The sequence below is a fragment of the Vigna unguiculata genome, chromosome 9 (genome assembly GCF_004118075.2).
Source record: "Vigna unguiculata cultivar IT97K-499-35 chromosome 9, ASM411807v1, whole genome shotgun sequence".
In the NCBI taxonomy this organism is placed as follows: Eukaryota; Viridiplantae; Streptophyta; class Magnoliopsida; order Fabales; family Fabaceae; genus Vigna; species Vigna unguiculata.
This window is the reverse complement of record NC_040287.1, coordinates 2,690,230-2,711,550: the sequence shown is the minus strand read 5'-3', so window position 1 is coordinate 2,711,550 and position 21,321 is coordinate 2,690,230. Positions and strand designations below refer to the sequence as shown.

Here is a 21,321-nt window from a genome sequence, read left to right as displayed (position 1 = left end):
TTTTATTTTAAAAAAGTGTATAAAACACGGGTTTTTAAAATAAATTTTTGCTTTTTTCCAAACTGGTTTCAAGAAGTTCAATTGATGTCACTCTAATTTATTGTAATCATTCGTAATAAGGTAACATCAAGTGACACATCAACATTTTCAACCTACAATTAAGTGAAAGTTCATTTTCAATCATGTTATATACCTCTCTTCTTCATATAGAATTAAACATCAACGACAACATTCGACAAGGTTCATCTTTCACTCTCATCGTTTACCTTATTCTGCTTCAACCATGATCAAAGGAAAAGACGTGTACGATGTTGTGGCAGCGGTTGTGCCTCTGTACGTGGCTTTGCTCTTAGCATATGGCTCCGTGCGTTGGTGGAAGATCTTCACCGCAGAACAGTGCTCCGGCATGAACCGTTTTGTGTCTGTTATCGCAGTGCCCTTCCTCTCTTTCCATTTCATATCCAACAACAACCCTTACACCATGAACTTCAGGTTCTTAGCCGCGGATTGTGTTCAAAAGGTTGTGATTTTGGCTGCGCTTTTTGTGTGGAACACTTTCACCAAGTGGGGTAGCCTTGACTGGACCATCACACTGTTCTCACTCTCCACTCTCCCCAACACACTCATCATGGGGGTTCCTCTTCTGAAAGCCATGTATGGAGAATTCACAGGCACCCTCATGATCCAGATTGTGGTTTTTCAGAGTGTGATTTGGTACACTCTCTTGTTGTTCATGTTCGAATATAGAGGGGCCAAGCTACTCATTCTGGAGAAATTCCCTCACACTGCAGCTGCTATATCCTCCGTTAGGGTTGATTCACGTGTGAGCTCTCTCAATGCTAGAGAGCCATTGCATGCTGATGCAGAAATCGGAGAAAACGGAGAACTCCACGTGGTGGTCAGAAGCATGTCACGTTCTACCTTCATAACCATGCCTTCTTCTCTCCACAAGTCGCATTCAACACCTAGACCATCAAATTTCACTGGGTACCCGTCTTATGGAGAAACATCTAATCTCCAAAATGCAGGTTTTGTTGATACGGCGCCTGAGAAAATGCTTTGGAGGAGCAAGAGTGACGGTGGCGGGGTTTCTGGTGGTGGTTTTGTTTATTCATACCCCTCTGAAAATCCAGGGTTTGTAGGGTTTAATAGTGGTTTTGTTTCTCCATACCTCTATCCAAAACCAGAGTTTCCAGGGTTTATTAGTGGTTTGGTTACTCCATACCCGTCTCCAAAACCAGTGATTGCAGGGTCTGATAATGGTGGCAGGAGAAACGCAGGTTCTAACAATTGTTTAAACATATTTGGTTGTGGCTTGAATGCATCGTCAAATTCTGATGTTAATAATCAGAGACATGAAATAAACAGAGTTGGCTCCTTTGCCAACGTTGGACCTTCCCAATTTCCACTCGAAACTACTGCTTCAAAAGGTAACACTCACTGAGAAATTTTGAATGTCGTTTACCTAGAAATGTGAGTAATCATACGCATAATCTTATTTGTTAAAAATGATTGAACATATAGATATGATTTATTTTATTTTATTTTATTTCACAAAGAGTTAACAATGTTAGAAAGTTATTAACGTTCATGCATTGTTAGTTACAGATCATATATATGATCATTGATATGTCTATAGAGGACTGGCTAGTTTCAACTTTTGAGTGATTAATAATGTTCTGAGATTATTAAAATGTCTAATAGTTAACATTTGTGAAACAAAATTAACCACGTTTACAAGATTATTAAAGAAAAAAACATATCATATAATTATTTTTAAACACTACTTTCATATGTGTCAATATCTTTATATATCTTTATATTGCATTCATATATATATATATATATATATATATATATATATATATATATATATATTTGCATTTTTTCATTGTTCAAATATGTTTCATGAATTAATTCTATGAAATATAAAAATATAAAATTCAAACATATATAATATATTAAAAATAACATATTATATATTCACACACACACACACAATTATATTAAGTATAATTGTTTTATAAATATAATTTTTAGCATCGTATAAATACATTGACTGTTCAATTACATTAAATAATTTATTTATTACATATAATATTTGGTCAAATTATTTAATTGATAGAAAAATTAATATATATTTATTTATTTACCAATGTATACTGAACTTCAAGATTCAAACTTTATATATACTGACAAGTAACTAGTTTAAACATTAATAAAGAAATGCATTTTTATTGCATTATTAAATTTGATGAATATATTATTTTTAATGAATAACATATTGTAAATTAATTTTACTTACAACAAAAAAATACTGTATTTATCAAATATAATAGTAGTCAAATAATAAATATGGAAAAATAAGCGATAAATTTATTGAACGTGTGCGATTAATCAATATCATACTATTGTATACTTAAGTTTCCGATTTTAAGATATGTTTTATAAACCAATTACCTTTAGAAATAATTAATTTTTAATTTTATATATATATATTTCATTTTAAATTTATTGAATATATTGCATTAATAAACATGCCTTTAATGTACGGATTTAGTCATAAGTATTTTGACTGAGTAATATACTTTTTCTTAAACCTTCTTTGTCTTTGGGTCAATATGTAGGTTTTGTCCTATCAAAATAGGGCCTTCCACACCCCCACAAAACTCATTCTGCACCACTATCGGTTATGTAGGTTTAATAAAAAAAAAAAAATACTACAACAAGGATCAAAGTAAACTAATATTCATTGTCAAGGTCTGATCGATTTTTTTTTTTCATTCTTTTCTTTAAATTTTTTTCTAGGATAATTTCTCAATATGCTTCTAAATATGCTTTCAAAATTGTTTCTAAATATGCTTTATTAACCAAAAAGCCGTTGAGATGTTTTCCATCTTGTTTTCTTCAAGTGTTTATATGAGAAAAGCTTTTGAATAAAACCAAGATTCATTAAATAAGAAGTATGAAGAAATAGTAATTAACCATGATGTTGAAATTGATTCGACTCTATTTTCTCCTTTAGGTACTATCTTTAACCCCCGTAACAGTCACATATTTTTAAGTGAAAGTTTTAACTTTTGATAAAAAAAAAATTGAAAAGTTATAAATTGTGATTTGTTGAATGCCAATTGTGGTTGATAACATTTGCAATAATCATAAAGTGAAAGAATCTGTCATTAGTTAAAACTTTTGTGTAGCAGTTCATGAAATTGTAATTGATGAAGAAGCAGAACATCGTGCAATTGGGAAACAAAAAGAGGTGAAAAACGAAGAAGCTGATACAAACAAAAATCAACAACTGCCACGTGCTAGTGTCATGTTAAAACTCATTCTCATCATGGTTTGGAGGAATCTCATAAGAAACCCTAATACCTATGCAAGTGTTTTAGGTCTCGTTTGGTCTCTCATATTTTTCAGGTATTTTTTTCCCCATATCTTCAATGTGTTTGTAAGTGTTACCATTCATTCATTCAATCCTTGTTTTATGTGTGTAGGTGGAACATCGAAGTGCCATCTATTATAAAAGGTTCCATTGAAATAATTTCTAACACAGGACTAGGAATGGCCATGTTCAGTCTTGGTATATACATTCTTGCTTTCCAACCTTAACATTTTTTTCCAACAATTCTGGGTTCATCTTATGATATTCTTAGGTTTGTGTTAATTCATGTTGTCTGTGTTTTAGTTTGTACTTAATTAACAGTGTTTTACTGAATTAAACAGGTCTATTCATGGCATTACAACCTAAGATCATTACTTGTGGAAAAACTCTGGCGGCACTTGCATTCGGAATTAAGTTCTTGGTTGGTCCATTTCTGATTCTTGCAGCCTCCAAAATAATTGGTATCCATGGAGTTCTTTTACGAGTTACAATTGTTCAGGTGAAATGAAACCTAGTCGTGTTCAAACTAATAAAATTGCCATGATAATGTAGTTTTATTGTGATACCATTGTATAATTTTGCAGGCTGCTCTTCCCCAAGGAATTGTCCCATTTGTATTTGCAAAAGAATATAATCTTCATGCAGACGTACTCAGCACAGCGTAAGTGTGTGTTTTTCATAAATTTATACATGTACACCGAAAAATACTTGTCAGGTTTACAAAAAGAAGGTTTCACTGAGAAAATACAACAACAATGAAACTTGAACTCAACCACATAAGACATTGACATCATTTTCAACTCAAAACCTTAAGACAATGTATTTATAGGTCTATCGTTATATAGTGCTGCTTTACTTTCTCATTTATAATCAATGAGACTTAGACTCACTTTTTACAGGGTTATCTTCGGAATGGTGGTTGCGTTGCCCGTAACAATAATTTACTATGTAGTTCTTGGACTTTAGTATCAAGTTTCACCACTCAGAAGATGGAGCATATATAGCATTTGATCTATGGTAAGATTTCATATGGAATGTGTTTGTTGCTTTCAAGAACACCTCTATTATGCTATGATCCATCAGAGGTAGATGGAATTGTTGTGTTATGAGAATAGTTATTAATTTTAAGGTGTTACATATATATATTTAGAGAATGAAATAAATGTACTGATGGTTTATGAATAGACTCCAAAAGTGATAGTTTATGGATAGGCTTCAAAAGTGATTTTATTTTATATAATAGGATGTCTTATTGTATATATTAAACAGTATTTTTTAGAATTTGGTTTGGCTGGCAAATAAATTTGTTCAATTAAGTGTTTGTCCTATCCAATTGTTTGGTTGCTCCCATCATGATTTGGTGAATTATATAGAAAAAAATGTTTGTTTGACATTATTTTGACAACTTATATAAGAATAAAATAATATTAACAAAAATTAACTTTTATATTTTTAAAAAAAAAGAAAAAGTAAATAATAGTAAGAGGATTATGTCAAATAATAATAAAAAATAAGAGTAGTGTCAAAATACCAGTATCTTATTTTATATATATATATATATATATATATATATATATATATATATATATATACTTTTATTTATTTTTTTAAATGCATTTTTCTTTGAAATCTCATGATTGATAAGTCTTGATGTGTCATGGGATGTCAAGATTTCATTACAATGTTGTATGGGATAAAATCTTTTATATAAAACAAAAGTGAATTGTAATAATATCTTGTATATTTGTCTCAGATTATTCTCATTATTCCTTTTTTTTTTTCACAATATACTTTGAACATTCTTAATAAAACTTTGATAATTAACGTTGAATGACAAAATTATCTTTCTTATTTTCATTACCAAATCTCAATTTCTTTTTCAACCAGATATTTTAGTGTAAAGAAATATTTTTATGGTCCTTATTTTTTATATAGATATGAGCAACATAACAAAATTACTTATTTACGTTGTCTAATCAAGTTATATAAAATGTTTTACTTTTAATATTGGTTAAGACAATAATTGAGGCAGAAAATAATTTTTATGTCAATTCTAGTTTTAATTGAGACAAAAGAAAGTCTATCATTTTCACAAATCGTGAACTATAGTCATGTAGTATTTTTTTTTTTAATAGGCAGACAAATATTAGTGGTTAATATTTTTTCAGTAAGGGGTTAAATTCAAAATCTCTTACCAAACTCTTCCAAATCTTCAAACCAATTTTATAACTCTTTAGAGTCATGTAATAAATAACTTTTAGGTAGACAATTTCGATCGACACTTATAACTAAAGTCCTAATATACCAAACTATCTAAAGTAAATTGTTAGTTATAAAAATGTTAATTTATCAACAAATTTTATTGATGGATTTTTTTTACTGATAATTAAAATCTTAAATTTGTTGATAAATATTGTTTTGCTAATAAATTTTTTTGTTTAGTAATTTAGCAATTTCTGTATTGAAATAACTAATATATATCGTGTATATTAACTTTGTCCAGAATAAAAGTAATATCTGCACCAATGATGGTTCTAATTCAATTCATGGAATATTAAATGAATATTGTTTTCACGTGGAAATGAAACAAATCATCAAATTATTTAAAAATTTACTAAACGCATGTGTGACGCATGTGTGCTCTTATATTATAACAAAATTTTTAAGTAATTAACTAAAATAAGTAATTATTATAATGACAAATTTAAATATCAATTTATAAACTAAAAATTATTTGTGATCGAAATAGTTTTTATTATAAATAGAAAAAATTTATTATTTTTTATATTGATAATTAAAATAGTTTCTATTATGAATTGGTATTTAAATTGCTTACTAATCATTAACTATCAAGATTTTGGTTACCAAAAAAATTAATTTCTAAAAATTGGTCTCTGAGTAGGAAACTGATTTCTAAACATATTTTTTGTCACTAAAATTAATTATTAATTAGAAATTTTCTTTTAATGCTATTTTATTACAAATAATTAATTTAACTTAAAAATAGTTAAATTTAAATAAATAATGATTTAAAAAGTAACATGGTAAAGTAATTTTTTAGTTTAAAAATATGGTTGTCTAAAGGATGAAATTGAAAAATAAAAACTAAATATATAAAAGTGAACAAACTTCATATAATGATATAGATGATTGAAGTCATTAGTTTATACATTAAAAAGATTATAGGAAAAATATACTCTAACGATGGTCTTGTTTTTTCTTTCTTCACTAATACATTAGTAACACACAACTCTAATTAAATGACATACACGTGCACATCAATATCATTTAAAAAAGCAATGTGATTAAAAATAAATTAAAAGTTATCATATAATAAGTTTTTAATTTTATTGGTGGACAATTAAGTGCTAATGAAACTTGTATGCAATAACAAAATCCAATCAATTAATAATATGAGTGTTATAATTACAAAAGAAAAAAATTATTGAAAACTAATATATATACTTTTAAATAGTTTCAGACTCAATAAATTCATATATCTTACTCTATACTTAAAGGAATCAATTTATTAGTTAAATATAATTATTAAAATATTAGGAAATATTATTAAGAATAAAAAATAATTTTAACCTTCTAAAAAATAATTGATTGATGTTTTCAATTTCGATAAAATATTTTTTTTTGTTTATAATTTATTCACAGATAAATAACATTACATCTGAAATAAAAATGATTTTATTGGTAAAGTGAATTTATTTTTAATAAAATTATTTAAATAAAGGGCACATTTACATAGTTGTTCTTAACTTTATTCTACTACCGATGAAATATTATAAAAACAATGTTACTTTTTAATTGAAATTAGTAAAATTAATTTCTGTTATCTGACATCTTTTAATTAGTAAAAAATGGTTATTTTTATTTTGAATAATAGGGGGTGGGTAAGATATACAGAAAGTCTTCAGTTGTGTCAATGCATTTGAGTTTTCAGCATACATTTAGAATCTGTTAGGGTTCCAACGCATATCTCAATGGGACAAAACATAAAAAACGATGGATGCAACTAAAAATCACAAGGGAATTGAACAAGAAGCATATAACAAGTCAATGAACCAGAAGAAGCAAAATTCAAAACAAACACATGGGAATCTCATACGCATCAAAATCATCTACCACACAAGAATTTCTTCTAACAATTTGATTCTGCAAACCATATTACCACTACACGAGGAATCTGATCATCTTTTCAAGTCTCCATTCAGCCCTCAAAATCATGTTAATGGCTTTCAATTAAGCCAAAGATATTCCTCGTGTAGTGGTAATATACCGCAACAAATGATATATAGCTAAACTTGTGGGAACAGAACAGGTGAATAACTCTAATTCTTATTACAGAAGCTATAAAACCAAACGTTTCTGCATATTTCTTCTATATGTCCATAAATAACGTATGAATCTGTTATTTGTTTCAATGGAATGGGAATTCAGTACTTTAATAAGAAGTAAAGTTCTGTTCACACAGCCTGTAAAAAAGTCAATGAAAATCATTGCATGAGTACATTATGATTTGAAGTGTTGCCAAAGGAGAGTTAAAGGATAACTGTGAATCACACCTAAGCGAGTAAGTTCTTTTTATTGAACTCTCTTTTGTTGCATTTTTTTTCTTTCTTAATGATACTCACTTTTTCTTTTTTTATGTTTTAGGAAGACACGTAAGTAAGGAGAAGACCAGCATTGAAGAAGAGTTCGTTCGTTCCTTTTCATTGGAGTTATATATAAATATACACTTTCTTTTCAGATTAAACACACACAAAAATTCATAACCTCTTTCGTTTTCTCTCACCTTCGTTGTCTACACTTATTTTGCTTCAACCATGATCAAAGGTAGCGACGTGTACGATGTAGTTGCAGCCATTGTGCCCCTCTACGTGGCTTTGATCTTAGCCTATGGCTCCGTCCGTTGGTGGAAGATCTTCACCCCAGAACAGTGCTCCGGCATAAACCGTTTTGTGTCGGTTTTTGGAGTGCCCTTCCTCTCTTTTCATTTCATATCCAACAATAACCCTTACACCATGAACTTCAGGTTCTTAGCCGCGGATTCTCTTCAAAAGGTTGTGATTTTGGCTGCACTTGTTCTGTGGAACGCTTTCACAAAGTGGGGTAGCATGAACTGGACCATCACACTGTTCTCACTCTCCACTCTCCCCAACACGCTCATCATGGGGGTTCCTCTTCTGAGAGCCATGTATGGAGACTTCACAACCGCGCTCATGATCCAAATCGTGGTTTTTCAGAGTGTGATTTGGTACACTCTCTTGCTGTTCATGTTCGAATATAGAGCGGCCAAGCTACTCATTCTGCAGAAATTCCCTGATACAGCAGGTGCTATATCCTCCGTTAGGGTTCATTCCCACGTTGGTTCTCTGAGTTGTCGAGAAATGCTCGAAACTAATGCAGAAACCGGAGAAGATGGGAATCTTCACGTGGTGGTCATGTCACGTTCCGTGTCCGTCGCATCAAAAGAACCAAGGCTGCGAAGTTCAAGTTCAAATTTTAGTGCCACAGATTCGCACCCACATGGTCTCAACAGAGAGGGGATGCTGAAAATGCATGAAAAGAGTTTTTCAAGGAGCAAGAGCGTTGGTCATGGTTTGGTTTCTCCGTATCTGTCTCTGAAACCAATAGGGGACAAGGAGACAGACAGTAACAAGGGTTTGCACATGTTTATGTCAACTTCGCCAACTTCTGATCCTAATGTGAGACATGCAGCGAATACTAGAGTTGGATCTTACATGGAATCTTCAAAGGGTGTTGATTTTGCAGGCGAAACTGCTCCATCGAAAGGTAATTCTATCTCAATTTACACGTGATACATGCACTCACACTGTGTATTTTGTCTTTTGCCCGTGAATCCTGGATAAAGGAGATACATATAGTCTTATAACTTTTCAAGTAACATACGTGATATGTTGTATATCATCAACTTTTAATAACCCTCAAACACTTGCTTAATATATACTATAACCACTTAATCTTTTCTTTTATTAACTATGTTTGATTTTAGTCAAAAAGTGAAGTTCTTAAAATACTTTATACTAGATAAAGTTAGACCTTTTTTTTTATTTTAAACTCAGAAGAGTAATCATAACTAAAGATATTTTTGCATAGGATAACTAATACAAGAAATATTTTAATTCTCTTTTCATTTTAAATCAGCCCCTATTTTCATGAATATTCTATTAGCTATTTAAGTTTTTCTTTTCATATATCTTTCAATTTCCTTAACGATTTTTTTTTAAATTATTTTTATAAATATATAAAATATTTATTAAATATATAATAAGATATATTAATGAAATTAACAAAATTAAACTAGTGAACAGCAATCTTAAAAAACAATTTTTTCGTTTGCTTCTTTTGTTTTCTTCAAGTATTTAGGGGACAATGAAAAAGAAAGTAAAAAGAATATTGTAATTGTTAACAGTATAATATTACCACAAGATGTTGGTAATGTCAATTTTGCTTAATGATATTCATAACATTGTAATAATATAATAGAATCTGTGATTAAAACAAACACATTTTGTAAATGTAGTTGTGCCTGCAGATGTTGAAATTGAAGGTGTTGAAGGTCCTGTATTGAGGAGTCAGAACGATAACAGTGAAGGAGATTCAAACAAAAGGCAAGAAATGCCTCGTGCCAGAGTCATGATAAAGCTTATTCTCAGCATGGTTTGGAGGAATCTCATAAGAAACCCTAATACCTATGCAAGTGTTTTGGGTCTTGTTTGGTCTCTCATCTTTTTTAGGTATTTCTTCTATGAACAATGATATTTTAATTACTAAATTTTAACAACTTTTTTTTACAATATGATGTGTCATTTCCTAAGTGATTTTGAAATATTAAAAATGAGAAAATGGAAAACTAGTGAACCACTTAAAAAGTGTCACCTAAAGTTGTAAGAGAAAGTTGTCAAAATTTAGTAGTCAAAAAATCATTTTCCTTCTTCTATCCCTTTAATTGCTTTCTAATGTATTTTTTCTGCAATGATGTATATGGAAAACCACACCCAAAAGTTAGAAAAAAAAATACGATTATCATTCAATAATCTATACCATGAAAAATGTATTATATTTAGACATGAAATGTTTTACTCCTTTTTGTCAATAAAAAAAATATTATTAACATTCAATAATCATGTTTGGCTGTGAACAGGTGGAACATGAAGATGCCATCTATAATAAAAGGTTCCATAGAAATAATTTCAAATGCTGGGTTGGGAATGGCCATGTTCAGTTTAGGTATGTATCACTTCAACTTAAACCCTAATCAAATTTTAGGTCGAAAGTATTAATTGTGGTGCGGTTTATATATCTGTCGGACATTATTACTTGATTAATTTTAAGCTAACATGTAACACATGATCAGTTTTTGAAATGTAGTAGTTTTTTTAAAAAAAAATAAATAAATAATGGTTATCAAAATAATTGAAGTGTGCATATTAAATTCAATCTCCGTTTTTGTTATTTTTGTTATATGATACATTTAGTTAATTAAACAGGTCTTTTCATGGCGTTGCAACCGAAAATCATCACTTGTGGAAAAACTCGAGCTATGATTTCAATGTTAATTAAGTTTTTGGTTGGTCCAATGGTGATTCTTGCAACCTCCAAAGCCATGGGTGTCAATGGAGTTCTTTTAAAAGTTGCAGTTGTTCAGGTGAAACAAAACTCACTTGTGAATTCTTCATATTTTTTAATAAGATTTAATGGTTATTTTTATGTATATTCAAATTCTATAATGTAGCTATTTGTGACACCATTAATTGTGTAATTAATTTTGTAGGCTTCTCTTCCAGAGGCTCTTGTTCCCTTTATATTTGCCAAAGAATATAATCTCCATGCAGACATACTCAGCACAGCGTAAGTGTGTGAATTTTTTTATTATTAAAAATATATTATTCATCCATGGGTTAAAAGCATCTATATATATAAATTCTAAATGAATTTCACAAATTTTGCAGGGTTATCTTTGGAATGGTGGTTGCTTTGCCAGTTACAATAATATACTACGTGATTCTTGGACTCTAAAACTTTTCTTAGAAAAACAACTATGTATGTGTAGCATTTGAAGTAGTGTTAAATGAGAAAGAAAAAAGAATGCTATTGAAGAGAAGGATTGATGCTGCGAATGTCTAAATACAGAATGTAGTGGTGTTTAATTTAATTTTTCGTTTACATTAGGATTGAGGTAGTGTTAATCTAAATTCAGATAAGTAGGGTTAAATTTACACACCTTTTGTTTATTAATTTTTATCTTAAAATTTATATAACTGTAATTTCTTTATCATGATTTGACATTGAAGAGGAGATATATGTCTTCTTGGTACTAAATTTTTATAAATCATGTTAAAACTAAAACTAGAAGAAATAAATAAATTATATTATAATGCTAAAAAATACAGACATTTAAATATTACAATTTTTTTTTTATGGATCCATTTATCAACATTTAATTTTATCATAAATCAATTCACCGATACATATAAATTTATCGATGAATTTTAGAATTTAAATTACTAATTAATATTTTCATTGATAAAAGATTTATTGATATAATTTCACTAGGGAATTAGAATTTGTAACACCAATAAATATTTTTGTTGTTAAAATATGTCAATTTATTCCGTCAGTAATTTGTGATTGCAATTACTGATGGATACTTTTGACAGTAAGGTCTTCAATAAAATGTGTACAAATTTTTATCCAAATCTATAACATTTTTTTTTGTATATTAAGAGGAGATAAATGAGAAGAAGAAGAGAAGGAGGAGTATAAGGAGGAAGAGAATTAGGAGAAAAAAAAAAAGAGGAGGAGGCGCAAGTGCGTGATGGTTACACGATTACGATGGTACTTTTGCACGACAGCAGCTTGTTGACAATGGTGATTGGAGTTGGAAGATGACCAATGACATAAGTTAATAAATAATAAAACATAAAATCAAATATAATAAAGAATAAAAATATTTATTAAGATTTTTTTTCTTTTCTATTCCCTTTTGAATTTTTTATATATTATAGTCATCTTTTACTCTCACCTATCTTCTTTTCATATCTGAAGAAAAAAAACACAAACTCACCATTTTTACTCTCATTTTTATATGTTCCCTTCCATTCTTAAAGGAAAAAAAAGTAACTCTCTCTTATCTCACTTATATTGAAATATTAGTCTTAATAGTTAACATTATTTTTTATGTCATGAACCTTTGTATATTCATTTTGTATGAATATAGAAGAAAAAATGATATATTATGTATTTTTCCATAACCAATTTTTAATTGTTATTTGATTATCATGGAGTTTTCTTTAGTAATTATGTCTCTGAATTTTTTACTAAATTATGATAAATTATTTTTTAATTTTAAACTAAGAAAATAGGTACATTAATGAAAAATAAAATAATAGATTTATTTTGTAGAAGTAATTAAAGGAAAGCTACCCGTGAAAACAAAAACAATACAAACTCAACTTCTTTACATATTCTGAACATGATATTAATGATCCAATTGTTTAACTAGGGGAGTCATTCTTAAAGCACTACTAAAAAAAAGCATTTTAACGATCACCTATTTTGCTCACTAAAAGGCTAAAAATCGATGGCAAATCATTTAGTGACCACCTATTTCAATTGTTTGATGATTACGTCTTGTTATTAAATATTTATCTTCCTTGATACCAAATATTTAAAAGATATTTAATATCTCAAGTAAGGTGTCATAATATTATTATTATTTTTTTTTTGAAATTGAGATAAATAATTATTTTATTAAAATTGCTTGATAAATATTTATCACATGCATCCAAGGTACAAAAATCCTATAAATACATAATACCTGAAAAAAATGCACACTCGCTCGTACAATCTCACTAAAAAAATTCTTACTCTTTTATTGACTTTAACGTCAAAAAGTTTCTCGCAAGTAGATTTTCCATTTTGGAGCAATAAGAAATCTAATTCCCATTGTACGGAGCATTCAAGCTACTGTTAAATCCGGATTCCAGTAAGAACAACAAATGTTTTTATATATGATCGAGGAGATTTAATTCTCATTCCTTTCTTGAAAATCAAATTCCTCGACCTATTTTTTTTTAAATAATCATTTATTTCACGTGTCTCTTTGATTGTTGGTTATATTTGTTTTGTTTATGTCTTTCCGGGTTTAGACAAACTTTTTACAAAGACCATGAAATTTGTTTTTCCAGGATATTTACACTTTAAAGAAAGATACAAATGTTATTTGCTAACTAATAAAAGACACTATGTCAAATGATGTCACCTTTTTGGAGGACACGCCTTTCTTTCTCAACTTCCATGGAAAATTTATCCAACATATTCTCTTAGCCCAACATTTGGTGTTATGATGATTTCAACTTCTTTTGATTCTAACCCAAATGGAGATCCATCTAACATTGCGGTATCTCTTACATACCAATGCAGAACACAGAATAGCTACTCCCGAGAATATATTCTCCACGCAGACATATATTGTTCACAGTGTGAGTTCATCTTTACAAATTGATAATAATAGCAAATGCATTTTTGTTTTGGTGTATGAATAACATGAATCAACATAAATTACTACAGAAGTTTTCAAATTTTGCAGGGTTATCTTCGAATTGGTGATTGTGTTTCCCATAATAATCATAATAACAATATACATCACACATCTTGGACTGTAATAATCACTTCTGTACGCAACAAAATGCATAAAAACATATTTTAAGTAAAAAGTTGACTCTTGCCTTCAAATACTTGAAGAGTAAAAGATAAGTTGATTCGTATCATACTCGTACAAAGACAAATACCAGCAAAATAGTGCATGCCAAAAATGCCCAATATCAGTTTTTGTTCTAGGTTACAACAACATGCAGCTTTAACTCCTATAAAAGCAAAGGAAAAAAAAAAAAAAAACAGTTCTAGCGAGGAATCCACCAAATCATTATGTACAGTTGGTGTTCCAAGTCTCTAAGAGCAATAGGGAGACCCATAATCATGTATTGTAGAAGATGGTTAGATCTAGATCAGAATCTAGAAACAATAAAAAGAACCAAAATGTTTGCTGAATGTGCCATACAACTGCATGTAATGTAGAGTTAGAATTTTAGTTAGACAGATTCTGCCCCATAGTGTCCATCATGGGTGCTGCCATTTTCTTTGCTGAGTTTAGATTTTGGTAAAATGGAAGCCTGTCGAGGTGATGTCTTGTTTGATTGTTGCCTCATATTAAGATAAGTGTAAATAGACATACCAGCAATAGCTGTGAATGCGCCACAGATACTGATTTTCCCAGGATTGGATCCAAAGAGATAATAGTTTCCTAGAAGGAGGACACAGGTCTTGAATTGTCCAAGAACAACGTGGGAGATGGCAGATGTAGCCCTGTAAATTCAGGTTAGAGAGAAACTATATGAAAAGGCCAACCCTTTAAAAGATTAGTAGACCACATCGTAGGAATTTGGATTCTATGCTGAGCTTTTGGATTCTATGTACTCTACAAGAAATTAAAATATCTTTCTAAGCAAAATTACTTAACAACTATAAATCTTACGTACCCAAGTGCTAAAGCACCAGACCACTGAAGCAAGAATCCAAGGATAGCTGATGCAAAAATTATCAAACTATTGCTCAAGTTCCAGTCAAAGGAAAGAACACCTGGTGGGTCTAAGCAGGGTAACATAGCAGCCAGGAAAATCAAAGTAATGGGTGTGGTTTTCCACATTAGCCTGTTTGATCAATCCAAAAATTAGACAAGATAAAGAGAAATTCTCTCACGCAAATTGAAACTAAGAATTAAGAAGGAAGATGAAGATAAAAATTATAAAAGATGTAATTACTCACGACAAAGCAGTCCAGTTCTCTTGCTGCTGCAATCTAGACCACAAGATTTTGTTTACAGCACTTGGAACAATCCATGCCAATGCTACACAAGCACCAAATACATGGAACTGCAGATCAGTCACAGTTGCCACAGCAACACCAATAGAGACCACCGTTAAAGCTAATGCCTGAAATGTTTCAAATTTTCTGGTAAGCATTTAAACCTAAAATATCACAAAACTAGTCTATATTTCTTCCATTTTTATTACATAAAAGCTCGTATCTGTATTCCTGCTAGATCCATATATTCCTACTCATTTTTCCCTCACGAGAAATAAATGCAAAACCAAAGTGAGTGCATATACCTTCGGGAAAGAAACTTTCTTCCTATACAGTACAAATTCTGCCAAAACTATTGATGGTGTCACTGCAATCTTTGCCATCTGATAGAAACCAATGCTGAAGATATAGAAATTAAATTAACAGTATAAAAGAATACTTTAAATAAAAATATGAGTAGTTGGTTACCTATTGTACTTCAAGCTGACATTAGCTAAGCCTGTGGATAGAGACATAACAAATCCAAGAGTAAATAAAGTAGATAATGGAGTTGATTTTGAGGGAGGAGAAGCCGGAAGGAGAGAAAATGCTTTTAGTAATGCCATGAAGAACCAGCTCACTAAATAGTGAATTAGTGTAAGAAGTATAGGAAATTTGAATTTAACAGTTTGAAGCACCTAAAAAAAAGAACAACAACCCAAGAAAGTCAGCAAATAAAAACCTTGATGCATTGAAAATTCAAAAGAGAACACATCTTAAACCAGATAAAGGGGGAAAAAGAGTAAACAAACCATTTTGTTCATGAAAATAATACCAACTGCAACCAGAAAATTGAAGGAAAGTGCTACAGCTGGACCACATATGCGTTGCTGTTGACGCTTTGCGCCTTCGGAGGAACGGAATTGGTTAAAAAGAGAAGCTCTCAAATCTTCCAACGCTCTTCCTGCAATTATAGGATGATTTAACTTTGAATTGAATGTGGAGTGTGAACACGAAGGCAAGGCCAACATTAACCAGTGATTATCAAGAATAGTTTCAAGTAAAACCAATCTGAACCATTTGTATATGGTTGTGTGGCAAAGATTAACTCTTATCACTTTCCAGAATCACTTGTAGGGCCACACAGACACCGGTTCATATTTTACATTTCAAATGTGAACTCAATTTCAACACCTACTACAATGAGGCACATAAACTATATTCTACTCTATAATTCAATTGTGTTTAGCAAAAACAGAGGCACAGAAATATCTCCCTTATAAGCAGCAAAAGTAAAGAAAAATACACAACATTAAAACTTAAAAAAATATATACTATCTCTTCATACAAGTTTATTAAGATACTGAAGTGAGAACATGTTTTCAAAGGAACTAACCTGGACCATACACCATAAATGGATGGTCAAGATTAATTCCTCTCATGAAAGCATGCCTTAACTTGAGTAAGCTTTGCAGATGGTGGCGTATCACTCTAAAGCTAAATTGTTCTGAGGTATGCAGGCATTGACAGAAATCTATACGCAAAGAAAGATTACAAGAAAGAACACAAGCCTGAAACTCAAAGATCCAAAAGAAGTCCCACCTATATGCCTCTTCACCAAAAAAAGAATTGAACCTATCCAAAAAATAATAGAAAAGAGAAAAAATAAATGTTTTCACAAACTAAAATTAGTTTGTGAAAAGTTAAAATCAGCTTTTGGAGAAGTTAATATAAAAGATTTTTTATAGATTAGCTTATGCATAAACTAATCTTGTATTATGAGTGTCTACAAAGAAATTAATGCAAACAAACCAAAGTCAATTTAATGGCATAGAAAGGCACAAAAGTGTAACATCCGAAGTAAAACTATCAACTATGAGACCACAAGCAACACAAATTATATCCTCATCAATCCACACAGAAGGCAACAATGCTGAAGCTCCATTATGCACAGCGAACTTCACTTATCATTACCAAAGCACAGAAACACAGTTAATAGTGTACCATCTAACCAAGCCCCATTTGACAAAAATGGTTCAAAATGCTCCCCAAACACAAATGGGCAAGAATGTAAAAGCCAGAAATAGTCACAAACTCGAGAAATTTGATGAAATAAAAAGATAAAAAAAGAACCTTTTTCGCCAGCATCGCTGTCTTTGCGTTTAAGGATCTTTCTGACGCCTTTCCTGATGAAGAAGCTAAACATTTTACAATTGCAAAGGGCAGATTGCTGAGACCAAACCCTAGAGGAGAAGTCCGAGTAAGCTGAGAATAAATAAATAAATTAACGAATGAGTAAGTGAGAGCAAGGTGAGGAGTGAGTGAGTGAGTGTGTTCGCAAGCTAAACTGTTTCTTGTGCCGTGTTTGGTTGAATTCGAAATATGCAGAGGCACAGACGGAGGAAAAAAAGGAACAAGACAAAACAAAAACAGCAGAGAAAATAACATTGACACGTGGCATTAAGACCGATAACAGCGGAAAATGGCAGCTGTCGGAACTCATTTTCATCATTGCGGGTGTGGCATATAATTACTTGAAATACCGGTTACCAGGTAAATTTTAGTATATGTGTCTGGTTTCACCGTCAAAATTAGATTCTGAATTAAAATTAAAATTGATCCTGATATGGTGTTTCAAATTTTCAATTGGAAATATCATTATTAACATTACAGGAAAAAATTAGTTAGCTCTCAAATAGAAATCAATAGTATTTTCTGATTGCACTCCAAATGTAATTTTAAATGGTTTTTTCTACTGGATAAAAAATTATTTCGATGCTTATTGTTATGTTCTTTTCATAAAAAATATAGAAATATAAATTATATTACTTTGAAATCCATTCATAATTGACTTTGTCAGCACTCTTTTAAATAGACACTATATTGTATGTGAGTTATTTCAGTCGAAATTAATTTTTAATTTGAGTTTTTAATATAAAGTTATGCTATTAAATATACAAAGAAAGAATTGTATCGTTTTCAATAGTATTATTACTCAATACTGTTTTTCAATAGTTTATAATATTATAGTTTTTTATTTTAAACTAGACTGGTACCTTATGTAAAAGAAATACTAAAAAACGGTACCAAAGTCCAAATCTAAATTAATTAACTTTTATTAAAGTTTGATATTTAGAGTTTTAGTGGTTATAATAATTATATTCAGATTTTAATAGAATTGTCCCTCATAAAAAAAAATACTTATACTTGTGAAAAAAAATGAGTGCCTTTTTCATCGGGTTTTAAAACCAAGTATATATATTTATAAAGTTAAAAAGACACGTATTATTTAAGACCACATTTTTTAACTTAAAAACAGTTAACTTGGATATAATGGAGAAGATTAATAATTTAAAACAAAAATAAAAACAGGTAGGATGAGATGATTAATTTTCCATAAATAAAATAAAATGAAAAGTTTAGAAGTTAGCTAATTATTTACTACGTCTAATATTAATAGAAACTGATGATAATCTATCATTTATTGGACCACATTTATTGGCTCTTTGTAAAGTTGTTGCTCTTTTTTTTTTTGTGCTGGGCCAAAATTTCTTTGTGTCGGCAGAAAGCGAAAGCGAAGTATGTATAGTTTTATCTAAAATCTATTTTACGATAAAAAAAAAAAATAGTGTTTCTACAGAAAAAAAAAATCACGTATAGAAAATTTTAAAATAATAAAATATAAGAAAATAATAAATTTAATATAATGAGTATTGATATATTTTATTTTCAATATAATAAAAAAATTATAATTTTAATACTGAAATTTTAAATCTATTAATTTTGTTTGAATTCAACCAGATAATTGAACTCATATAACGGGTGTTTATGATAAAAGAAAAGTTAAGATGAAATTATCTATAAATGAACTACTAAAAATTTTATATTTACAACGAAAAAACAAAGAGCAAAAGGTTATTTTCAAGAATAGTTGTATAATAACATTAACTTTTTTAATAAATATTTATTAAAGATAAAATAATTGTTCAATTATCTTAATCATTAACGAAATTTAAACAAAATTAACATAATTAACAAAATTTACTGATATTATAAATTTTTTTATTGTACTAAATATGAAGTTACTATGGCTTTTTGCATTTCGATCAAGAGTACAAATTTTTGAATTTTGACTAAGAATTTGTTTAGTGTCAAGTGAAGTTAATATTTGCAAAGTGAATTGTAAGGAGTTATTCTTCTTTTTCAACGATTGGATGTCATAAAGAATTATGAAGAGGGAAAAAGTTATCGAATTTAGATTTTTTGTTGTATTTTTTGGTATTGTGTTTTTTTACAGTATATTTATAATATATTATAATATATTGATTACCGTTAATTTTAATATTTTAAAATTTATTAAAAAAAATTTAAAATGTCAATGTAAATATTTAGCAGAGGATATCACAGAAAACCAATAAAAAATATGGACTAAAAATTATCTTAGAGTACCAATTTTACTTTAGGATTTTTCATTTTCTTTCTTACGTGTAAGCATTCTTATTTATTTTGTACAATTGTATGCATTTATTATCTCTTCATGATAAATCACAAGGCTTACAAAAAAAATTCTTTGTTTATTTTATGAATACTATTATTTTGGTAATAAGAAGTGTTAAACTTATATTACGAATACAAAACTTTAGTCTTATTTAATTAACTATTTGCTTTATCTTTAATTTGAATTGTTATTGTAAAAAAATTATTTGTCAATCAGTTAAAAATAATTATTGTAGAAGCAAAAATATTATATATATATATATATATATATATTATATCAGAAGTTGTAATTAAATAATATTATAATATGTAAATACACAGAGTATTTTTTCTATTGTTATAGATATTTTAAAATGTAGTTAAGTGTTTTATCAATAGTTCGAGAGTGAAATATCAAGTGTCTACCCACATATAACGTTGAAAAACTAATATTTAAAATTAAGGAATTCTAAATAAGTATAATTCGTCAGAATATTAATTTAAAATTCAAAGAAGCATACAATTTAAGCGATAATTTTGATAGTCAAACAAAATAATAAATTTAAAAATAAAATATTCTAATATTTCTTAGTTTTGAGAAAACTAAATTTGTGATTTACATTTGTATATGTAATAATTAATTTAAAATAAAGAACTAAATGAAAAGGAAAATCCACGTAAGCTTCTCAAATCTCGTTTTCTCTTCTTTCAACTCTAATTTTGAAACTAACCAACCAATCACACACACCGTGTGACTCACTCACCCTTTCATTACAGTTTCACACACAACAAAACTAACTCACTGCTCTTCTCAGTTGAAAACCCGACCCGCAAAATGCGAGCCAAATCGGAGCCCGCGGCCCAGCCTCCCTCCTCCTCCGCCTCCGGTGGCGCTTCCTCCGGCGCGTCGCTGGATCCGATCTTCCACCTCCTCCGCGTGCTCCCCTTCAGCTTCCTCCGCCCCCCGCGGCTCCGCCTCAAGCTCCCCTCCCTGACCCTCCCCTCTCCCAACGCCGTCTTCGCCCTCCTCCTCCTCACCTACTTTATGGTCGTCTCCGGCATCGTGTACGACATCATCGTGGAACCTCCCGGCATCGGCTCTACGCAGGACCCCTACACCGGCTCTGTGCGCCCCGTCGTCTTCATGTCCGGCCGCGTCAACGGGCAGTACATCATAGAAGGCCTCTCCTCCGGCTTCATGTTCGTGCTCGGCGGCATCGGCATCATTCTCCTTGATCTCGCGCTCGATCGCAACCGCGCGAAGTCCGTCAAGGTCTCCTACGCCTCCGCCGGCGTCTCCTCCGTCGTCCTCGCCTACGTTATGAGTATGCTATTCATCCGCATTAAGATCCCCGCCTATCTCAGATGAACTCGTGCGCTTTAAGTCATTTGTAGTTTCACTTTTGATGAGGTTTCGTTTTCGCGGTTTCTAGGGTTGATGAAAGTACATTGGATATAGTAATTGGATCTGATTTGGTGTTATTTATATGGAATGTACTTTTTGGAGTAAATTTTTTGTGTCGCAGCTGAGTTTTCTTGTTTATTTGACGTGCTCTCTGAATGTGATTTGTGGTTGTAGTTCG

At 30.3% G+C, this 21,321-nt stretch overlaps 4 protein-coding genes across 4 annotated transcripts; 3 read left to right on the top strand and 1 right to left on the bottom strand.

Annotated features, from left to right (window-relative positions):
* Nucleotides 1-283: 283 nt before the first annotated feature.
* Nucleotides 284-4,351, top strand: LOC114162659 (auxin efflux carrier component 2-like). Its single transcript, XM_028046614.1, has 6 exons — nucleotides 284-1,430; nucleotides 3,204-3,420; nucleotides 3,498-3,583; nucleotides 3,727-3,884; nucleotides 3,970-4,046; nucleotides 4,285-4,351. Exons 1-6 carry the CDS (start codon nucleotides 284-286, stop codon nucleotides 4,349-4,351), a joined length of 1,752 nt encoding a protein of 583 aa, XP_027902415.1.
* A 3,805-nt stretch (nucleotides 4,352-8,156) lies between these two features.
* Nucleotides 8,157-11,621, top strand: LOC114164579 (auxin efflux carrier component 2-like). Its single transcript, XM_028049298.1, has 6 exons — nucleotides 8,157-9,154; nucleotides 9,954-10,155; nucleotides 10,563-10,648; nucleotides 10,909-11,066; nucleotides 11,193-11,269; nucleotides 11,371-11,621. Exons 1-6 carry the CDS (start codon nucleotides 8,221-8,223, stop codon nucleotides 11,435-11,437), a joined length of 1,524 nt encoding a protein of 507 aa, XP_027905099.1. The 5' UTR covers nucleotides 8,157-8,220; the 3' UTR covers nucleotides 11,438-11,621.
* A 2,537-nt stretch (nucleotides 11,622-14,158) lies between these two features.
* Nucleotides 14,159-17,672, bottom strand: LOC114162327 (nucleotide-sugar uncharacterized transporter 1-like). Its single transcript, XM_028046178.1, has 7 exons — nucleotides 17,396-17,672; nucleotides 16,075-16,226; nucleotides 15,752-15,960; nucleotides 15,589-15,682; nucleotides 15,245-15,411; nucleotides 14,959-15,129; nucleotides 14,159-14,785 (listed from the first exon to the last, which is right to left on the bottom strand). The coding sequence occupies exons 1-7, from the start codon at nucleotides 17,466-17,468 to the stop codon at nucleotides 14,512-14,514; spliced, it is 1,140 nt and encodes a 379-aa protein (XP_027901979.1). The 5' UTR covers nucleotides 17,469-17,672; the 3' UTR covers nucleotides 14,159-14,511.
* Nucleotides 17,673-20,463: 2,791 nt separating this feature from the next.
* On the top strand, nucleotides 20,464-21,321 carry LOC114162283 (putative oligosaccharyltransferase complex subunit CG9662). The gene has a single exon (XM_028046112.1). It carries the CDS (start codon nucleotides 20,574-20,576, stop codon nucleotides 21,105-21,107), a length of 534 nt encoding a protein of 177 aa, XP_027901913.1. The 5' UTR covers nucleotides 20,464-20,573; the 3' UTR covers nucleotides 21,108-21,321.

Bases quoted from the DNA above. Each gene is read 5' to 3' on its own strand.
- LOC114162659 (XM_028046614.1), top strand. From the start codon at position 284: ATGATCAAAGGAAAAGACGTGTACGATGTTGTGGCAGCGGTTGTGCCT. The intron at 1,431-3,203 runs GTAACACTCACT...TTTGTGTAGCAG, and splicing joins CGAAACTACTGCTTCAAAAG to TTCATGAAATTGTAATTGAT. The intron at 3,584-3,726 runs GTATATACATTC...TGAATTAAACAG, and splicing joins AATGGCCATGTTCAGTCTTG to GTCTATTCATGGCATTACAA.
- LOC114162327 (XM_028046178.1), bottom strand. From the start codon at position 17,468: ATGTTTAGCTTCTTCATCAGGAAAGGCGTCAGAAAGATCCTTAAACGC. The intron at 15,961-16,074 runs GTTTGTTTACTC...TCTTTTTTTTAG, and splicing joins TTATTTTCATGAACAAAATG to GTGCTTCAAACTGTTAAATT. The intron at 15,683-15,751 runs GTAACCAACTAC...CTATATCTTCAG, and splicing joins GTCAGCTTGAAGTACAATAG to CATTGGTTTCTATCAGATGG.
- LOC114162283 (XM_028046112.1), top strand. From the start codon at position 20,574: ATGCGAGCCAAATCGGAGCCCGCGGCCCAGCCTCCCTCCTCCTCCGCC.
- LOC114164579 (XM_028049298.1), top strand. From the start codon at position 8,221: ATGATCAAAGGTAGCGACGTGTACGATGTAGTTGCAGCCATTGTGCCC. The intron at 9,155-9,953 runs GTGTTGATTTTG...TTGTGCCTGCAG, and splicing joins TTACATGGAATCTTCAAAGG to ATGTTGAAATTGAAGGTGTT. The intron at 11,270-11,370 runs GTAAGTGTGTGA...CAAATTTTGCAG, and splicing joins GCAGACATACTCAGCACAGC to GGTTATCTTTGGAATGGTGG.